Source organism: Carassius carassius, chromosome 5 (genome assembly GCF_963082965.1).
Source record: "Carassius carassius chromosome 5, fCarCar2.1, whole genome shotgun sequence".
Lineage (NCBI taxonomy): Eukaryota > Metazoa > Chordata > Actinopteri > Cypriniformes > Cyprinidae > Carassius > Carassius carassius.
This window is the reverse complement of record NC_081759.1, coordinates 21,707,162-21,726,965: the sequence shown is the minus strand read 5'-3', so window position 1 is coordinate 21,726,965 and position 19,804 is coordinate 21,707,162. Positions and strand designations below refer to the sequence as shown.

At 40.7% G+C, this 19,804-nt stretch overlaps 1 protein-coding gene across 6 annotated transcripts in view; it reads right to left on the bottom strand.

Annotated features, from left to right (window-relative positions):
• Positions 1-19,804, bottom strand: part of LOC132141009 (multiple C2 and transmembrane domain-containing protein 1-like) — a 179,778-nt gene that overhangs the window by 49,549 nt on the left and 110,425 nt on the right. For all 6 annotated transcript variants that reach the window (XM_059550145.1, XM_059550144.1, XM_059550146.1 and 3 more), the window contains 4 exons: positions 15,458-15,622; positions 15,225-15,355; positions 11,462-11,648; positions 5,086-5,179 (listed from right to left, as the gene is read on the bottom strand). In XM_059550145.1, the coding sequence (XP_059406128.1) occupies positions 5,086-5,179; positions 11,462-11,648; positions 15,225-15,355; positions 15,458-15,622 (577 nt within the window). The remainder of the gene's footprint in view (positions 1-5,085; positions 5,180-11,461; positions 11,649-15,224; positions 15,356-15,457; positions 15,623-19,804) is intronic.

The following is a 19,804-nucleotide window of genomic DNA, read 5'->3' as shown; positions in this document are numbered from 1 at the left end:
TGGAGAGGAGCGAGTAAAGGGGCGATTGGAGAACTGTGGAGCGAGCGGGAAGGGGGAGGCTAAAGGGTGTGATAGGGGAGGGGGGTGGTCTGCCATTGAGCATGTCTTAATTAAAGGCGTCGATTAGGCGATTAGAGAGACGGCAAACGCAAAGCGCTTAGCGGAGAGGAACCTCACGAGAAACTCCACCTTAAGAGTGACAGTGCTAATGACCTCTACGTCTCTGCCACTAATTCTCTCTGTCTCTCACTCTCTCCCTCTGTCTTTTCGCTCTTTGTCGCTCCTGTTTATTTCTGCCGTCTCACACCTTGTCTGCAACCGATTGTGCAGCCTTGATTAATATTCTTGTGCTGCAATTCTCAGCTTTGTTTCCCACACAAGTAGTCAAATCAGGACTGGCGGTGTCTGCAAAGTCTTTAAAGCAAAACAAATATTTTTAAGTGTTCAATACTTTTAATAGTCCCAAACCACCAAAATGATGCTATTTGTTTGTCTGACCAGTGGTAGATGATTTTGAAGTGTTTCTGACACTGACACTTTCTTTTTAGTGTCTAACACAAATGAAAACACCAAGTAGAATGGAAACACTGGAAAGATCGTTTTTTTAGATATTGTAACTCCTTAGTGTTTAATGCAAGAAACAAACTCATGTGGGTTTATAGCGACATGAGGACGCATAAATTATTTCATTTTATTTTGGGGTGAACTACAATACCATTTAAAATTTGAGGTAAGTATTTTTTTAAGTAGTCTCTTATACTAACCAAGGCTGCATGTATTTGACTGAAAATACAGTAAAAATAAAATGGATTTTATTTGTGTGATGGCAAAGCTTAATTGTCATCCATCATTACTCCATTTTTCAGCGCCACATGATTCTTCAAAAATCAGTGTAATATACTTATATGTGATGCTTAGTAAACATTTCCTATTATTATTATTGTTTTTTCTTTCAAAAAATTTCTTATCCCAAACTTTAGGATGGTATTGTTGTCACGTTCGGTGTTACAGAGAACACACAGGAGAGAGAACCAATTGCGGGTATGTATTTATTAAAGGGGCAATCCAAAGAATAAACAGTCCAGGCAGGGGTCGATATCCAACAAATCCAAACATAAACAAAACACGAAGACAAGGCAAGGCAAGGCAAGATGACGGACATGAATAAACATCAACATTAAACAAGGACTCCGTGACTAAGACTCAGACAGACCAGGTATAAATACACAAAAGGATGATGGGGAAACAGGAGACAGGTGGGGAACAATCAATTACCTAAACAAGGAGGAAGGTGACCAAATAAGGAGACAGGAAGTGATAAGGTGACAGACACCGTGAGAAAGGAGGACATCTAGTGGAAACCCAGGGACACAACCCAGACACTGTGACAGAACCCCCCCTCTACGGAGCGGCTCCCAGACGCTCCACGACAGACACAAAACAGACCAGGAGGGAGGCGGACAGGTGGAGGCTCAGGGGGAGGGATGGAGGGCCAGAAAAGAAAGACATTGGAAACAGGCACCAGAAAGTAACCACAAAACAGGAAGACCAGGAGGGAGGAGGACTGGAGGAGGTTCAGGGGGAGGGATGGAGGGCCAGACTACAGAGAGGAACAGGGACAGGAGTAAATACAAAAACAACAAACAAAAAACAACATGAAGCCCCCCAGGGCGGGGCAGAAGACCACCACGTCCTTGTGGTCGAGGCCAGAGTCCTCCAGGGTGGGGCAGAAGACCACCACAACCGTGTAGTCAAGGCAAGCGCCCCCCAGGGCGGAGCAGAAGACCACCATGTCCGTGTGGTCAGAGCAGAAGCCCCCCAGGGTGGAGCAGAAGACCACCACGTCCTCGTGGTCAGAGCGGACGCCCCCCAGGGCGGAATGGAAGACCACCACGTCCGTGTGGTCAGAACGGAAGCCCCCCAGGGCGGAGCAGAAGACCACCACGTCCGTGTGGTCAGAACGGAAGCCCCCCAGGGCGGAGCAGAGGACCACCATGTCCTCGTGGTCAGAGCGGAAGCCCCCCAGGGCGGAGTGGAGGACCACCACGTCCTCGTGGTCAGAGCGGAAGCCCCCCAGGGTGGAGCGGAGGACCACCACGTCCTCGTGGTCGATGCCAGAGTCCCCCAGGGCGGAGCGGATGACCACCACCCCCCTGTGGTCGATGCCGGAGTCCAACAGGCCCGAGCAGCAGCCCACCCAGTGACTTGACTTGACTCTGAACGTCCAACGGTGACCCGCCCTGACTCTGGAAGGTCATCAGTGACTGGCCCTGACTCTGGAGAGTCCACTGGGACCTGACTCGACTCTGGACGGTCAACAGGAACTAGCCCTGACTCTAGACCGGTCTTGGGCACCGAATCGGGAACGGCATCGGGCACCGCCTCGGCCTCGGGAACGGCATCGGGCACCGCCTTGCCCTCCGGAACCGCATCGCCCTCCGGAACAGCATCGGCCTCGGGCACCGCATCGCCCTCCGGAACAGCATCGGCCTCGGGCACCGCCTCGGCCTCCGGAACGGCATCGGCCTCGGGCACCGCCTCGGCCTCCGGAACAGCCTCGGCCTCGGGCACCGCCTCGGCCTCCGGAACAGCCTCGGCCTCGGGCACCGCCTCGGCCTCCGGAACAGCCTCGGCCTCGGGCACCGCCTCGGCCTCCGGAACAGCCTCGGCCTCGGGCACCGCCTCGGCCTCGGGCACCGCCTCGGCCTCCGGAACAGCATCGGGCACCGCCTCGGCCTCTGGAACAGCATCGGGCACCGCCTCGGCCTCTGGAACAGCATCGGGCACCGCCTCGGCCTCCGGAACAGCATCGGGCACCGCCTCGGCTTCGGGCACCGCCTCGGCCTCCGGAACAGTATCGGGCACCGCCTCGGCATCGGGCACCGCCTCGGCATCGGGCACCGCCTCGGCATCGGGCACCGCCTCAGCATCGGGCACCGCCTCAGCATCGGGCACCGCCTCGGCCTCCGGAACAGCATCGGGCACCGCCCTGGCATCGGGCACCGCCTCGGCATCGGGCACCGCCTCGGCCTCCGGAACAGCATCGGGCACCGCCTCGGCTTCCGGAACAGCATCGGGCACCGCCTCGGCATCGGGCACTGCCTCGGCCTCCGGAACAGCATCGGGCACCGCCTCGGCATCGGGCACCGCCTCGGCCTCCGGGACAGCATCGGGCACCGCCTCGGCCTCCGGGACAGCATCGGGCACCGCCTCGGCTTCGGGCACCGCCTCAGCCTCCGGAACAGCATCGGGCACCGCCTCGGTCTCCGGAACAGCATCGGGCACCGCCTCAGCATCGGGCACCGCCTCGGCATCGGGCACCGCCTCGGCTTCGGGCACCGCCTCGGCTTCGGGCACCGCCTCGGCTTCGGGCACCGCCTCGGCTTCGGGCACCGCCTCGGCCTCCGGAACAGCATCGGGCCCCGCCTCGGCCTCCGGAACAGCATCGGGCCCCGCCTCGGCCTCCGGAACAGCATCGGGCACCGCCTCGGTCTCCGGAACAGCATCGGGCACCGCCTCGGGAACGTCCTCTGGGCCTTGAGGAACGGTAGACGCCTGTCTCCTCCTCCTCCGTCCTTTATGTTGGCGAGCCGGTGACACCTTATCTGGAGACTCAGGCGTTGAGTCGGCCATCTTGTGCTGTGGCCCCAAGCTGGCGGCCACCTTGTGCTGTGGCGCTGGGCTGGCGGCCATCTTGTGCTGTGGCGCTGGGCTGGCGGCCATCTTGTGCTGTGGCTCTGGGCTGGCGGCCATCTTGTGCTGTGGCCCTGGATTGGCGGCCATCTTGAGCAGTGGTGCTGGGCTGGGGACCGCCCCACCGGAAGAGACCGGAGTGGCTGGGGCATTCCACAGAAGCCGATGCTGCACATAGTACACAAACTCCCAGTAGTCCAGTGTCTCTAAATGTACCATCTCCTCCTGAGACACTGGATCATCCAGCCCGCCGTTGAAGTAGTCCTTCAAGGCCGCATCGTTGTATCCCATACCCTCGGCCAGGGACCAGAACACTTGTGCCAGGGCACCCACCTCATTGCCCTCTTGGCGGAGAGCGATCAGCCGGAGATACTTAGCTCTCCGCTCCGCCATCTTGGCTGGGGAACGGGAAAAAAACATACCGCTGGATCTCAGTGCGACGGAGTCCTTCTGTCACGTTCGGTGTTACAGAGAACACACAGGAGAGAGAACCAATTGCGGGTATGTATTTATTAAAGGGGCAATCCAAAGAATAAACAGTCCAGGCAGGGGTCGATATCCAACAAATCCAAACATAAACAAAACACGAAGACAAGGCAAGGCAAGGCAAGATGACGGACATGAATAAACATCAACATTAAACAAGGACTCCGTGACTAAGACTCAGACAGACCAGGTATAAATACACAAAAGGATGATGGGGAAACAGGAGACAGGTGGGGAACAATCAATTACCTAAACAAGGAGGAAGGTGACCAAATAAGGAGACAGGAAGTGATAAGGTGACAGACACCGTGAGAAAGGAGGACATCTAGTGGAAACCCAGGGACACAACCCAGACACTGTGACAATTGTATTCCTTTAAAAATCTTAAAAGTCACATATAAATATCTTATTTAAATATAACACACATAAGCTGAGGAACAACTGATGATTAAGTTGCAATGAGGTCACAGTTTCAAGAAAAACTACCAGAAAAATAACAAAAACTAATATATTTACATGCATTTTAATTCTGGTGTAGCATTAATAAATGATCCAAGGTAAGTGTGTTTGTTAATGTCTCACTCCGATTCTGAATAAGAATCAACTCACTGCATCGTCTCCAATCTTTTTTTTCAACTTGATCATTTATAGTGCCAGAAACTAGGCCTGTCCACTGCAGACCTAATTAAAAGTAAGAATTAATGGAAACCGGAGCAGACGCACAAGAAAAAAATACGTTTAAGAGACACAGTGATCTCAGAAGCAGCACAGAGCAGAATGCAATATTATCAGCCTCCTGCTGTCCATTCCAAAGGAAATGATAGGCTTTATCAGTAACTGCGGAAAACAGAGTGAGAAATCATATGTCAGGATCACTGTTTGTGTGTGTGGGAGGGTTTTTCTTACCTGTAACATCAGCTGCCATCAGCCCCTCTGCTCGGATCACCTTCACCTGCACCAGGCCCACGTCTTTAATATTGTGAAAGGATCTGAGCAGACTCTGTGGAGGTCAAAGAAGGAAAAAGCATTTGTGAGTATATATCCACACAGCTGAAAAATATACAGTGGTTCAAAGAAGCATTTTAACACTTGAATTACTTTACAATGTATCCTTTTCACTGCATACAATGACACAATTATAAATAAAGAGACATTTGCAAACAAATGATGCTAGACCTTTTAAAAAAAAACTTGTTTTGCTTGTGTTTGTGCTATATACTGTATATATATATATATATATATATATATATATATATCATTAAAATACATTAAATGACACTTTGTTATATATTAAATAAATATGAAACAATATTCCATTATATAATGCAAAGTCATTAAACATTTTTAAGTGTGGCGTTAGCATTAAAATACTTTATGTATATACTTTGTAAGCTTTAGGAATGCAGTATTTAAGGAAATAAAATGATATAAATTTGAAACAAAAAACAATCAACCAGCAATCTGTCTACATTTGTGATTAAGGAATATTGCGTTGTTTTAAATCATTCATAGTTGAAACTTTAGAAACCTGTTTAAGAAGCCAAGATAAATCCTTGCACGTGATCTAGAACAAATACAGATACATATACAACACAAATGCTTAGAAAAAGTAAAATATGGTATTTCACATAAGTGAGAAGAGGGAAAAATGTATAGAAACTAATTTAAAAATGCTCATGTCAAATCTAAATTATGTGAATTCTCTTCCAGAGTGCATGTGTCTATACTCACATCCATGTTCCTCCCGAAAAATTATTTCTTTCAGTTTCAGATAACCATGTTAGCAATTAAACGCAAAGGAAAACAGCAAATACTAGCAGAGACGCCACTAAAACTGTAAATCTTTTGGAGGTGGATAAACTGCAAAGACAAGTGCATTAGCAAAGACACTTAAGAATGATTTATGAGCGAGTCAATTATGCTCATAAGGATAAAAGCCTCTCATTGAGAGACCATAATACTCCATTACAGTCCTTTTGTGTGTCTTTTGTAGCATTAAAGGGGCTGACATTTAGCCATGAAACAAACTAGGCATCATACACTAACTGTGTGGTCACAGCATGAGCAATCTCTCTCTCCCCTGATATTTTATACTGTGTACAGTTTTGTCAAACAAAAACAATAGCAAAAACATTCTAGTAATGAAATATCTTTAAAAAGACCAAAAAATTAAATCGAGAACAAACAGTCTTTTGTTTAGGATTTATCTTCTGAGAAAAGAACAAAAAAGATCCTAGTATTCATAATATCTAATCTGGAGGTTCAAAAGAGATCTGAACAACAACAACAACAAAATCTTTTTTTTTTCCTAAAATAGAATTATATTTCATAGTTAAAAAAAAAACACATTTCTTAATTGTTTATTTTACTTTTTCCTACGTTTCCTGCGAGCTATAAAAGAGCAACCTCAGAGATTTAAAACTTTCTGTGTCTATTAAATGCACTGGAAAGTTGTCCATTAAATGAAATGAAATATGTCTGTACATCTCTGCCCTCTATATGAACCGCAGTAAAAGTTGAAGAAACTTGTGACATTTCCAGACGGACACTTTGAAATGCGAGTGAATGGAGCTGGACTGATAGAGATGACACAATCTCACTGGTGGGCCGTCAAAAGCACTGGAGACCTCACTTTAATTCTCTTTTTGGCAATAAGCCCTACACATACCCAGAGGAATAATTATAATTTGAATTTCTCAAGTCAGGGCCAGGCTGCAGACTTAATTCATTACACACTCGGACTGGCTTTGCCTGTTACGAATGATATTATTGTTGAAAATCCTCTGATAGCAAACGAGTGGAGAGGGGGAAAAAAATCAAGTGATGATTGAGGGGGGAAATTTATTTTTACACATACAGTACATTCAATACATGATTTCTCAGTAGATATCAAGGGCTTGTTATTTATGATTATTGCAGCCTTGAAGAAAAGTGGCAGGTTTTTTGGGGCAGGGAGCTGGTGCATTTCCATAGCAGAGGATTTTCTGATCTGCAAAGGGTGCTGGCTTTTCAGACCCCTCAAAAGACAGGCAAGGAGATTGAAAAGCTCAGGAGATGAGGCCTCTTTATTTTTTTAATGAAAGGCTGAAGAATATATTTTCCCACCCCCCTCGGCTTTGGGGCCAGCAAGGCAAGACCAACTCATATGGTGCGCTGAGGAGGAGAGCGGTTTAGTCCTATTACAGGAAAGGGGTAGCACATAAACTCTTGCGCGCGCACGCACACACACACACAGAGCCCCTTCTAACCCCCAACCAGACAGTAGGGACCGAAAAGGGAGAGAAGGGGAGGGGTGAGATGGAGGGGCTGTGTCTTGAGTGACAGGTTGTCACCGTGACGTCTTATTCCATCTCTGTTGTGGAGAAAATGAATGTCACCGCACGGAGCCTTATGACTCGCTGTCATCTCGCAGGCGCTCACCTTTTATCAATGCTCTAAATAACATTTCAAGCCTACCGTCTCCAGCCGGACAATCCGGTCAGGGGACATTAAATCGGATGACTGTGAAATGTCATAATAAAAATGGAATGCTAACAGCTTCCACCCCCCTCTTCCCTGCCTCCCTCTCTTGCTGCTCTCTCACTCTTTTCCTCCTACTTCCCGTCCTTACACACACACATTGCTGTACTTGTTCACATTTTGATTTGGAAGCGAGTGACAGGACCAGAGAGGAACTGTGCGCCTCCACTTCAGCAGAGGTCACCCTGGCCCTGATGCCCATTAACGTCCATTACACACGAGTCGCCCGCACACGCCCGGCTACTATTTAAATGCATAATTTCGCTCTGCTTACAACAACAGCTGTGAAGCACTGATACAGTCCTCCTCTCTGGGAATATTGAGAAATAACTGCTTAAAGACTGAGATCCGTGAGCTCCGAAAAAGATGCAATCATATTTGAGGCTTATCTTTTTCATTGTTTTTTTTTTTAAATCGAGAAGACTAAAAGAATGCGATTAAATGCAAATTTATGAAGAGAAAGGAATTTTAAGAACTAAAATGTTTCTGAAAAACAAAGGCTTTTTCATTTTTCATTATATAGTTACTAATTATTTCACATTTATTAATGTGACATAATAAATCAATTTAATAAAAATGATTGCTATAATTATTATTACTATAATACTAATGTTCATTGTAAATTCATGTCAGTGTATATTTTTTATAAATTAATGAACATGAATAGATGTATTATTATTATTATTATTAATTATATTGTTCATTGATAATTGAATTATTAGCTCATCAATTACTAGTTTTATGTCAAGTAAATAAATAAACACATTCTGTATAATGCTGTACAAGTATTGTTCATTTTTAACTATTGCCTTAATTAACTGCACACATACAACCATACTGTAAAGTCTAACTAGTTTCTACCAGTCTTGCACATATTTTTGGTACACACATAGAAAAATAAAGCCTATTCAGCTTTAGGCAGATGTAATTTTCTTGAAGTAAATGAAAAGAGCTGGAGATGTGACATGACGTACTGAATGACAGGTAGACGACAACAGACGTCTTCATTCTCTGCCATTAACACACCTTGACAAGGCTCCCGGGCCCACACACCCAATATGCAAAGTGCTGAAAGTCATCTGATATGCCTTCTCCACTTTAATGATGTATCTGAGGCTGGTGCAATGCTGCATTAAAAGACTTAATTGCATTCTGTGCAACCCCCATCCCCGGCAAGTGAGGACATCCACAGTTTAAATTGGGAGCATCTGCAGTTTCTCTATACCTCAGCACCCCCCCCCCCTAAGAGCTCCTGCTCTTAAACACTTTATTTGTTTAGAAGACATCAGCAGCCTCCTAGCACTTTAACACAGAGCATTGATAACTAGTTATGGGCGTTTTGCACCGCAATTCAGTTAGACAGCTGTTCATATGGCGACAGAAAGGAGGAAAACACTAGAGGCCCACGCTCTCGCACTGACCTGTCTATCTTGCATATGGGTGGACCACCACCTTGCCCGAGCTAATCTGTTTAAGGTGTATTGTGCGGCACTAACACTGGCACTTTCTGTTATCTGCCACGCTTGATAACGTGCATATTTATTAAATTCCCTTCTGTGAACGGGTGTCAAGAAGGGAACCGGGAATATGCTAATAGCAGGGACAAATTAATGTCCTTTTTTGTGGAATCCACTGTCCCATCCTCCATTTAGCCCCCCATCTTCTCTTGAGCATATCTGTCCCTATCGGACTGTAGGCTAGGGTGCTAATGAATGCCTGGATGCATAGTACAAGGTGGGGGAGCGGGTGGGGAGCGAGGGAGTGGAAAATCTATCCTTTACCACAAAAAAAAGAGTGGTGTTGTGCAAGGTGAAATAGCTTTTCTTTTCATTTTGCACACCAGCCCCTCCCATCTCAGCAACCAGAACCCCATCTTTCCTCCCTTTCTTGTCGGAAGACGGAATTTTCTCCTTTCAATTCTGGTCCAACAGCTCCCCCTAGTGGACGTGGGGTGGCAAGGTGGCATCGGAGAGCATGACGGCACTAACCCGTTATACGGACGGTTATGTAGGTCACCTGTCCGCCGTTTGGCCTGTGGACTGTTTTCCACCAGCACTTAACCAGAGATCAAACATACCTCCCAGCAAGACTTTCCTCTTCAATTAGAGCAAAGTATTGCGCACAAACTTGCTTCGCCAAGAACCAGGTTAACGAAACACGCTGGGCCTGCAGAAGCAAAACTAAACATGTTGGGGCTCTTAAAACAGTCACAATTCAAGAGCTTCTTCTATTGCGTTACCCCCGAGAGAAGCTCTATCGAGTGTGAACAAAAAGTGGCCCTTTTGTTTCAGCCCTGTCCCTCACTATTGGCATGTAAAGAGGTAGCGGAAAGCTGCAAATAGCGGCAAACGAAGGGTTAACAGGCTAAAGACAAAGCGAGAGACTGAGAGCATTGTGCTAGAGTGAGGACTGGAGGGCCTCGGGGCCATGATGGGCCAAAGGCCTCCGCATAGGGACACTGGGCTCCTTTCAGCCAGGGCCTTTCAAGAGCACACCCTGCCTGAAAAGAGCCTGTCACAGCCCCCGCTACTGCTCTCCTTCACAGCTCTCTATCCCAATCAGCTCCTCTCTCCGTTTCCTCAGGGAGCGGGGAGGCCCGATCCTTCTCTCTACAGGCCTGAACCAATCTCTGGCCCCCAGAGGTTGAGCGCTTTTCAAAAGGAGGTCATATAGCTGAGGTTCTGCCAGGTCTGAGAACCCGGTGCCAGCTAAAACGCAGTTCAGCTCCGTCTATGCATATGAGCCACATATACACTGAGAGAGAACATTTCAATACGGTACTTTATCAGAACACTACATTTGATGGGCCGAAATGTGTTGTCACTTTAAAACACTTCTTAGATGATTCCTACAGTAGAGTTAATTGATGGTTCTCGTCAAAGATTCAGTAAACAACAAATGGAAATGACCTCAAAGGTCATCTTTTGGTAGTCCTGTTTATGACGCCAAAATTTTTTGCTACTCTATTTCACCAAAAAGTGATGTCATGCATAATCATCATGACCAATTGTTTATGTTATCGAACACTGGTGTCACTTCAGAGTACTCGAGAACATCCCTAACAGTAAAATATATTAAATTTGGCAAGTGTTGAGATGCTTAATATTTAAACCATCCCAATAAATGAATCATCAGTAACACTTTACTTAAAGTCTTTATGTATAATGCATTATAAAGGGTATAATGCATCACAATTATTCATAATTTGCATTTTAATACATCATATCTTGTCGTAAATAATTATAACTAAATTTAAAATGCATAGTGTATCAATTAATTGATAAGTGTCATAATGTATTAACTGTACTAACAATTATTCACGAGACTGTACAATGCATTATAAAGTGCATTACAAGGCATAATTAATGAATGCATTAAAACTACTATTATAATAAATTATACATAAAGGCTTTAAGTAAAGAGTTACTTCTGGGATTTTTTAGGTATTTTTTATTACATTTTCTTTTACAAATTCAAATTCTTTACGGTTTTTCAGAACAATTAAGGAAGACAAAAATATTTTTTTTCGGTGGGGAATAAAAAAGTTTCTTCTTAAAGTGGAAAATTAGAATATAGCAGTTAAGCAGAATGTTAAGAATTCATCTTTCCTGAATCTTGGTCCTGGTTTTAAAATAAAATAAGAGTCTTTGCTATACTAAAGAAAGGTCTCTTCACACCCAGTCTGCATTTTCAGGGTAATACTGAGTAATGATATTTCCTCTCCCTAACTCTCCCTAAATCTAATATGAGAGATTGTCCTTACGTATCTGTGGAGAATCTCCTTCCTCTCATGGGGGTCGTCCAATACGTTGACGGACAGGTCAGCGATGGAGACGGCAGCAGAGGCTGTGAGAGTGACCAGCAGCACCAGTGTGCCTTCACCCTCCTCCAGAGGCACGTCCAGTCTGTGTGTGCACTCCTTTGAGAGAACAGAGAGGTCCACCTGGCACCTGACACATACACAACACCATCATCATTATCATGTCGTCTTACAGGATATTACGTGTATGACAAGAGAAAGACACAGAGAAAAGAGAACAAAAAATGCTCAGTGAATGGGTCTTTCTTTAACTGCGGGCACTTCTGACCCTGTGGACATTTCAAAATTAAATTTCTGTCATTATTTTGTTATCTTGAACTGTCATAAACAAATGTCATTTGCTACACAACTCAAAACCTTCATATTGTGACGGAAAATATATTTATCTTATATAAAGTCTGCCTCCTTTTCTAATATTGCTAGAATTTTGTGTATCTTAATTACACAACAAACTCAAGCACTCCGTAAATGTGAAGTTTAATGGTGATTATTACACCAAAATGTGTAGTGGACATGACAAGTATCTTTTTAGTCGAGGAAGCAGCTGATTGCCACAACACAGCTTTGCTCATAAATATTTATGATCAGTTATTAAATTAGTTTGTTTGAATATTTTAATATGACTTCTGGCTGTTTTGATAAAAGATCCACATTACGTATTCATTCAAGAGTAAATATTTTGCTCATTTCCAAGTCAAAACTGGAATTGTATTTATTATTTATTTATTGAATTTACTGAATTCATATTTTTACTCAGCAAGAACAGACTAAATTTAAATGAAATCCGTTTCAAATAAACAATGTTCTTTTCAACCTACTACTTGTTAAAGAATCCTGAAAACATTTAGAACAGTTTCTACAAACATAATAAGCAGCACGATCGTTTTCAGCATAATACCTCTAACTACTACAACTTTATAATAATAGTGACAATAATAATTCAGGTAGTGTATATCAGTATAAGATTATGTTGGAACTGTAAATGAGACCTATAGTAATAAGTGATTACTCTTAATAATAGGTAAAGCAATCCTGTTACAGTTAAATATCTTTAAAAAAAGACCTTTTTTTTCAACTTCCCACTAGTTACAACAAAGAAGAAAAACCAAGTGCATGAGGCAGAAAGAAACCACAAGAAAGAAAACGGCAGAATAACTGCTCTTCTCTACAGGAACATCATGCAGGTACTGAAAGCTTCAATTGGTCCTAAATGGAGTAACTAATGTGGATATCAGTGCTGGGGCAGGCTGGACAGCTCATGGTCAGAGAGGACTCAAGTAGATGAGCATTTAACAGAGGGAAATAGCCAATTACAAGAATGCCACCCGACTGATTCTGACATGCCACCTCTATGAACAGGAGAACTGATGTAGGGGACAGACAGGAAACTAAGTAAACTCCACTGCCTCATTCCCACATCGCACAGCCATTAACTCTAATGTCAATCACTGTGATTCTCTTTCTCTCTCTCACACACACACACACACACACACACACACACACACAGGAACTGTCTATGAGAGGACGCTTGAAGAATGAAGGACTTTAGCTGCAACATTCCGCACAGCAAATCTGTTATTTAACAGTGTTATACTTGTAACTGGTCAATCACATCATTTTGCAGTCAAATTATATATTATATATAAGTGACGGGTAAATTGTATCCAGTGTTTGGGATAACGCCGTTTAAAAGAACGCCGTTAGGTAACGATGTTATTTTTTCAGTAACGGGGTAATCTAATTAATTACTTTTCCCGTCGTTACAACGCCGTTAACATTACTGGACGTCAAATGCAGTCCGTTACTATGCATTGATTTAATAAGCTATGTAATCCGAACGCACCCCTGGCTCACACAGCGAGTGAGGAGGTGGGTTAATAATGAGATAAGCGATTACGATTGGCTAAGGCAGAGTCATGTGTTTCATGGTAGCCAATCAGAGCCAGTGATTTTACACACATGCCAGGACATGCGCCAGCGGCGCCAAACACACACACACACACACACACACAACAGCTAAACAGACATTCTCAGCAGCAGCAGAGATGGCGAGTCAGGAGCAATCCAATGAAAAGTTGGCATTTTCAAGGTGGAGATATAAGCACTACTTCAAATTCATTGTGGTCAAAGGCAAGAACGTGCATTTAATGTGTACATTATGTCCAGGAGCGAAGACTTTGTCGACATTCACTGTAAGCAACTCTAATTTAATGAAGAATCTCACAACGACACATGCATCTACAAAGCTAGTGGCCAAAAACACTTTTCTTACAAAGATAATACTTGAAGTGCAGGATAAAACTCTTGCTGTCTGTTGACTTGAACCTGTCTGTTCTACTCATTTCAACTGACTTGTTAAAACTGCTCAAAAAATACAAATTCTTTAACATATAGCAACTTTTTTTTTTTTTACAGTAACGCAAATAGTTACTTTCCCTGGTAACGAGTTACTTTTATTATAGAGTAATTCAGTTACTGACTTTTTGGAACAAGTAGTGAGTAACGATAACTAATTACTTTTTTAAAGTAAGTATCTCACATCACCGTGTTGTCTCTAATAAAAATACATATATATTTTTATGTGTTTATCTGGAAAGTATTTTTTCTTTTAAGTTCGTTAATACATTGTCAGGGGTTTTTTTGCATCAGTAATTGGCTATGAAACACACTTTGAAAATTAAAACCTAAAAATATTATACCATTTAATTTCTAGGTGTGATTTTAGTGATTGCCATAAAATTGATTGAGAGTATTGCACATTGTCCATCACAAGCACTTCTGAATGCCAATGGAATGGTGAATTCTACAAGGAAAAACAACCTGTACTGTTGTAATGGATTTTACTCCAAGGCATCAATTATCCAAAACAAGGACCCCCGTGTATACTAAGATATTTAAATATTATATAAAATTCTATTAAATCATAAGATTCAAGAACTGAATATTCTTTAGTATTCAATAATGAATTTATGTGAATTTGCCACTTTTTGAAAATATAGAATAAGGCATTTTTTACTAACAAATGCAATTTCTATGCAATTTCTACTCAGTAAAACATTTCCGAGCTTGACATTACCAGAAAAATGTCAAAGATTTTTCAAAACATTTATACAGAGATTTTTATTTATATATATATATATATATATATATATATATATATATATATATATATATATAAGATTATTTTGTCTTATTTAAATGATTTAAGTCATCTTGCAGCCTACTTGGTGACTGCTTTATAAGACAGGTTGGGAAACCCTGTACTGCACAATGATATAACAGTAGTGAATATCATATTCACACCTTATACCTGTACAGAATATCATATTCTCATGTTGCCAAAAAACTACAGTAATTATGAGCCATAATTAATCAAATCAACTCACTAGCATTGTCTACTTGTTTTCTTTTTATTCATTATAAAAAATGACCCTCTAACACTAGTGTTCTCTATTATTTTATTATTATTATTATATTATTCCTCTTTTTATTATAATATTTATTATAAAAAAAGACTTGTCACAGCATTTACTGTACGTATTATTGCTCTTTTGTTGTTTAAGATTTGCTTCTATTGTCCTCATTTGTAAATCGCTTTGGATTAAAGTGCCTGCTAAATGATTAAATGTAAATATAATGTAAATGTTAATCAGATCAGTTAAGAGAGTGTGAGAATAATACAAAAAAAGTCAAGTGCATGACAAACCTGCCCATAAAGTCATCTTTCTTCCCTGCATCTTTGTCCCAGACGGTGATGTCAATGAATCCACCCTGTTCATCATACAGGTGGAAGTCAAACTGCTCTCTCCACTGGGGGTTTAGTGTTTTTGGTATTGTCTGCAAAGAAGGAAAGAAGAACACTTGATCAGAATTGACCTTACGTAAAAGAGAAAATCCAAAATGAACAAGTACCTTGAATAAAGCTCATGTGGACCATACCTTACTTCTGTACTTTTGATGTCCCATTCTGAATTTGACATAAGGGTCACTAAGGCCATTGGCGTCCATAGGCTGAAGGTCACGGGCCTCGATGAGACTGATGCTAACAATGCCTCTCCACAGCTGAGCCTTTCTGTGAATGTCTGATAACCTCAGACTCTGATGCTGCAATGTGACAAAAACACACACCCATACACACACTCACATCAGGCAAGATACAATCCAGTGAGAAAGTCAGTGTGTCTGTGCTCAGAAATTTGATTAGAAAACAACAACATGGAAGCCACATATTTTAGCGACGCAGTATGCAAGGACAACATACACACAGAGAGTGACGGCACTGCAAAGACAGAGACAAACACAGACAACAGTGTGTCGACGGTATCTTTCCATGAGTAAAACATGAATATACACTACTGTGTGAAATTTGGGGGTCAGTAAGATTTTTAAATGTTTTTAACATCTCTTTTGAACATTTATTTGATCAGAAACGCAGTAAAAACAGAAATAATGTGAAATATAACTAACATTGAAAATAATGTAACATATTAAAATGGCAAAGCTGAATTTTCAGCAGTCATTACTCCAATCTTCCGCGTCATATGATCCTTCAGAAATCATTCTAATATGCTGATTTAGTGCTATTTTTTTTAATTTCTTATTATCAATACTGAGAACATGATGTATACTTTTTCTGAATTCTTTGATGAATAGAAAATACAAAAGAACAGCATTTTTGTTAAACTATTGTCTTTAATGTCACGTTTGATCAATTTAATACATCCTCAATAAAATCTTACTGACCCTAAACTTTTGAACAGCAATCTATGAAATAAACAGCAAAAATCTACTAAACCCCCCTAAGATTGTCAAATAGGGTGAATCTCATGAAGAAATGTTTACGGTCATATTTGACAACATTACATTACAAATAAAAAGAAATATTGCAGAATAAATAATGAAGCTCTCGTTTGTTTTTTAAAGAATAAATGTAGTAGAGCAAATGCTAACATTATAGTATTAATTTTATGACCATGTAATATATATGTTTATTATCTATAAGAATTGTATATACTGTATGCAGACTAATGCAGTAGGACTGAAAACAAACTATTTTAATAGATATCTCCGTGCTTCATTTGGAGTCTTTATTAATGTGTTTCTTGATTAAAATGCATATTCCTTCAACTCTGAGCAAACCTGTGCTGAAAAAAAAAACACACAGTTTTGATGTTGAATGCAGGCAGCTAATGCCGTTCTCTCCAGATATTAGTAACTCTGACTGTACACTGTAAAATAACTCTTTTTGTGTGAGGGTTAACATGAGCATCCAGAGCTCTAATGTGATCTTTGGCCATAAGATGCTGACCAAAAGAAGCTTGTTTTGTTCTGATGTTAATAGTGACTAAAAAAGGCTACACTTTCTCAGTGACATAATGGTTAAAAGAGATGAAAGTATAAAATCATGAAGTAGATTAAGAAAATAGATGCAGAAGTAGCTTTAATGTTGTTCTTCCATGCACTTCAGGGTTAAGTTTTATTTATATATTTATATATAATAGCAGAAGTTTTAATTTAGGAGATGTATCAATTACAAATCCCACTTGATTTGCATCTACAGAGCTCATCGTTTACAGTATTTTGGAAATGAAACAGATATAGGGAGTATAAATAGAAGAGACACCCAAGTGTGCACTGTGAGCAGTGTAAAAGTAGTTATCCTAGCGCTGTTACAGTATTCCCGAGACCCAGCCGACATGGCCCACTTTGGAGCTTCAAAGGCTTGGGTGGGGTAAGCCTTTCAGCAGGACGTCCTCAACCACATGCTGGAGAGCCACTTTCATGTTTCTGGGCCTCTCTAAAAAGGTTGGGCTCCAACATTAGCCAAATCAAAACAGGAGTTACTTGACCTCTGCTGGGACATGCAACTGAGGCATTTGTTCTTTTGAATAGCGCAAATCAATGCAACTAGGTTGCGTGTTAGAAATGTCTTATACTGGGACTCCACTTGAAGACCACAAATTACCATTGAAACTAGGACTTTCACTTAGTAGACAACAGAGAGGTCTGCTGTACACATGCATGCATGAACCAGAGACAAAGAGAGTAGTATGTCCCAGACCAACATGCTTCTTTCATACAAAACAATCCATTCGCAACACATGGAAGTAAAAAAAATATTAAAAGAACTTCAACTTATAGATTGATTTAATTAGGTTGATGAGTAACAGCTTAGCATTTTAAAAAAAGTCTCAAAAAAAAAAAAGAAATTGGATTGCTACTGTAAGTTACCTGCTTTTTTAAGAATTCTTTGAAATATTTACTATTTAAATATTTTACTCAAATATTTATAGCTTTTATTATTATTTTAAAAATATATTATTTTTATATTTCCAGTATTATTTTATATTTACATTTTAATTTAACATTCCATTTTATGTGCTTTTCTCATTTAATTATTTTTTTATATTACTTTTTAATATAAATGTATGTTTATTTCATTATATTTTGGCTTTAGTTCAGTTTTATTTTATTTATTTCCAGGTAGTAATTTAAGTGCTTCATTCTAAATTTAGTTCAGTTACTTGCCACGTTTTTTTATCTAATGTTTATATTTTATTTTATTTTAGCTTTATTTCAATTAACAGAGTTAATAAGATTTAATAGTTTTTGTTTAGACTCCTCTGGAGTCTAAGGGTATTTTTGGGGCCTGGAGAAGTTTTGTCATGCCCTGACATTTGTGCTTTTTTCAGTTTCTTATAAATATCTAAATGGGTAAAGTCTAATCTCACTGTAATCAGCACAAACTGGGCTATAATAATATAAGAAATGCATGTATGTACATGATTGTGTTTTTGAGAAAAAAAATATTATGCGTGGTTAGTGAAAAACTAAAAATGTTAAAACACTTGAATAAGGCAAAAAAACACATAAAGAACAATGGTTCCCGGGATTTTTGAGAACTGGAGCTTGTAGCCTAGAATTTTTCTTTCTAAATGATGTGAAAATCATCTTGTTTACTCACTCACAGAGAACAATATATTGATTTAAATTTTCTAAGACACTTTTTGTTGGTAAAAGTCATATGCGAGTAGGCGTCAACTACCATGAATATCATTGTGATTTACACCTGAGAAGACAAAGGCCTGCATAATGAGCTGCATAATGAGCCATTCAGTCATCTGTGCCACTGAGAGGAAGGAGTTACAAGAAAGAATGCAAGAACAAAATAAATCTATATAATTTTATGTTTGTAGTTTATTTAGAATATATTTAACTATCCCACAACATAATTTAATATCCACTTGGGGGTGCAGTTAAACAGTTTATTAGAAACAATCAAAGCTGACTTTCAAACAAATTGTTTGGCATCCTTACTCCAGTCACACAATCCTTCAGAATCCTTTTAACAATCTTATTTTCTACAAAAAAAACATTTATTGTTATTATTATTATCATTATTATTAATGTTGAAAAGAGCTGAGAATATTTTTCTGGGTTTTTAGGGGGAATAAATTGAAAGAAAAGCACGTTTTTACATTTGTGACAGTTATCTATTTGTTACATTTATATTATTTACATCAAGCTTTTGAATGGTATAGTATTGTATATTGTTATTGAAACTTCATAATGTTTCACTTGATTACTATACATTTAGTCAGGAATTATAGTTTGGAAAAAGTATTTGGAAAAAGTCTAACTAGTAAAATGTTTACACGTTATGTGAAAACTAGTACAAGTATATAAATAAATAAAAAGAGACTTACTCATGTTTATGATCTCTGCTGAATAAAGTGCTGCATTCTTTTTTTCTGAGGAAATCCATTTCTCAAATCCTCAACCACATGACATCTTTTTGGGGTGAATTATGTCTTATTCCTCTCATCGCGAAGCAAACAGTAAAATAAACACTTGAAGAACAGGCTCGCTGCTTTTTCTTCTGGTATGGGCGTATTCAAGCCGCGCGCTTCAGTTTGAATCTGAATAGCGCGTTCAGCGCGGGGGCGTGGTCACATTAGATATAATGAAGGGAGACTTGAAAAACAGACATCGCGTTGTTTTCATATGGATTACTTTATCACAGAATATCTGTTTTCGGCGGCTTGTTTAGTTTAAAAATAGACATGTCAAGCTTTCTATAGATATCTCCCCCATGTATTTTCGTTGAGTATTCACGGAGTTACAGTTCATTTTAATGACTTGTTTGTAAATGAAGATAAGCGCAGACAAAGGCTGCAGACAGCACACCTTGTTTGTTATCTTTATTTTATAAGTGCACAAAGTTTTGTTGTTATTATGTCTGTATCCAAAAAAAAGTAGACCCTTTACAGATTCGATTGATGTATT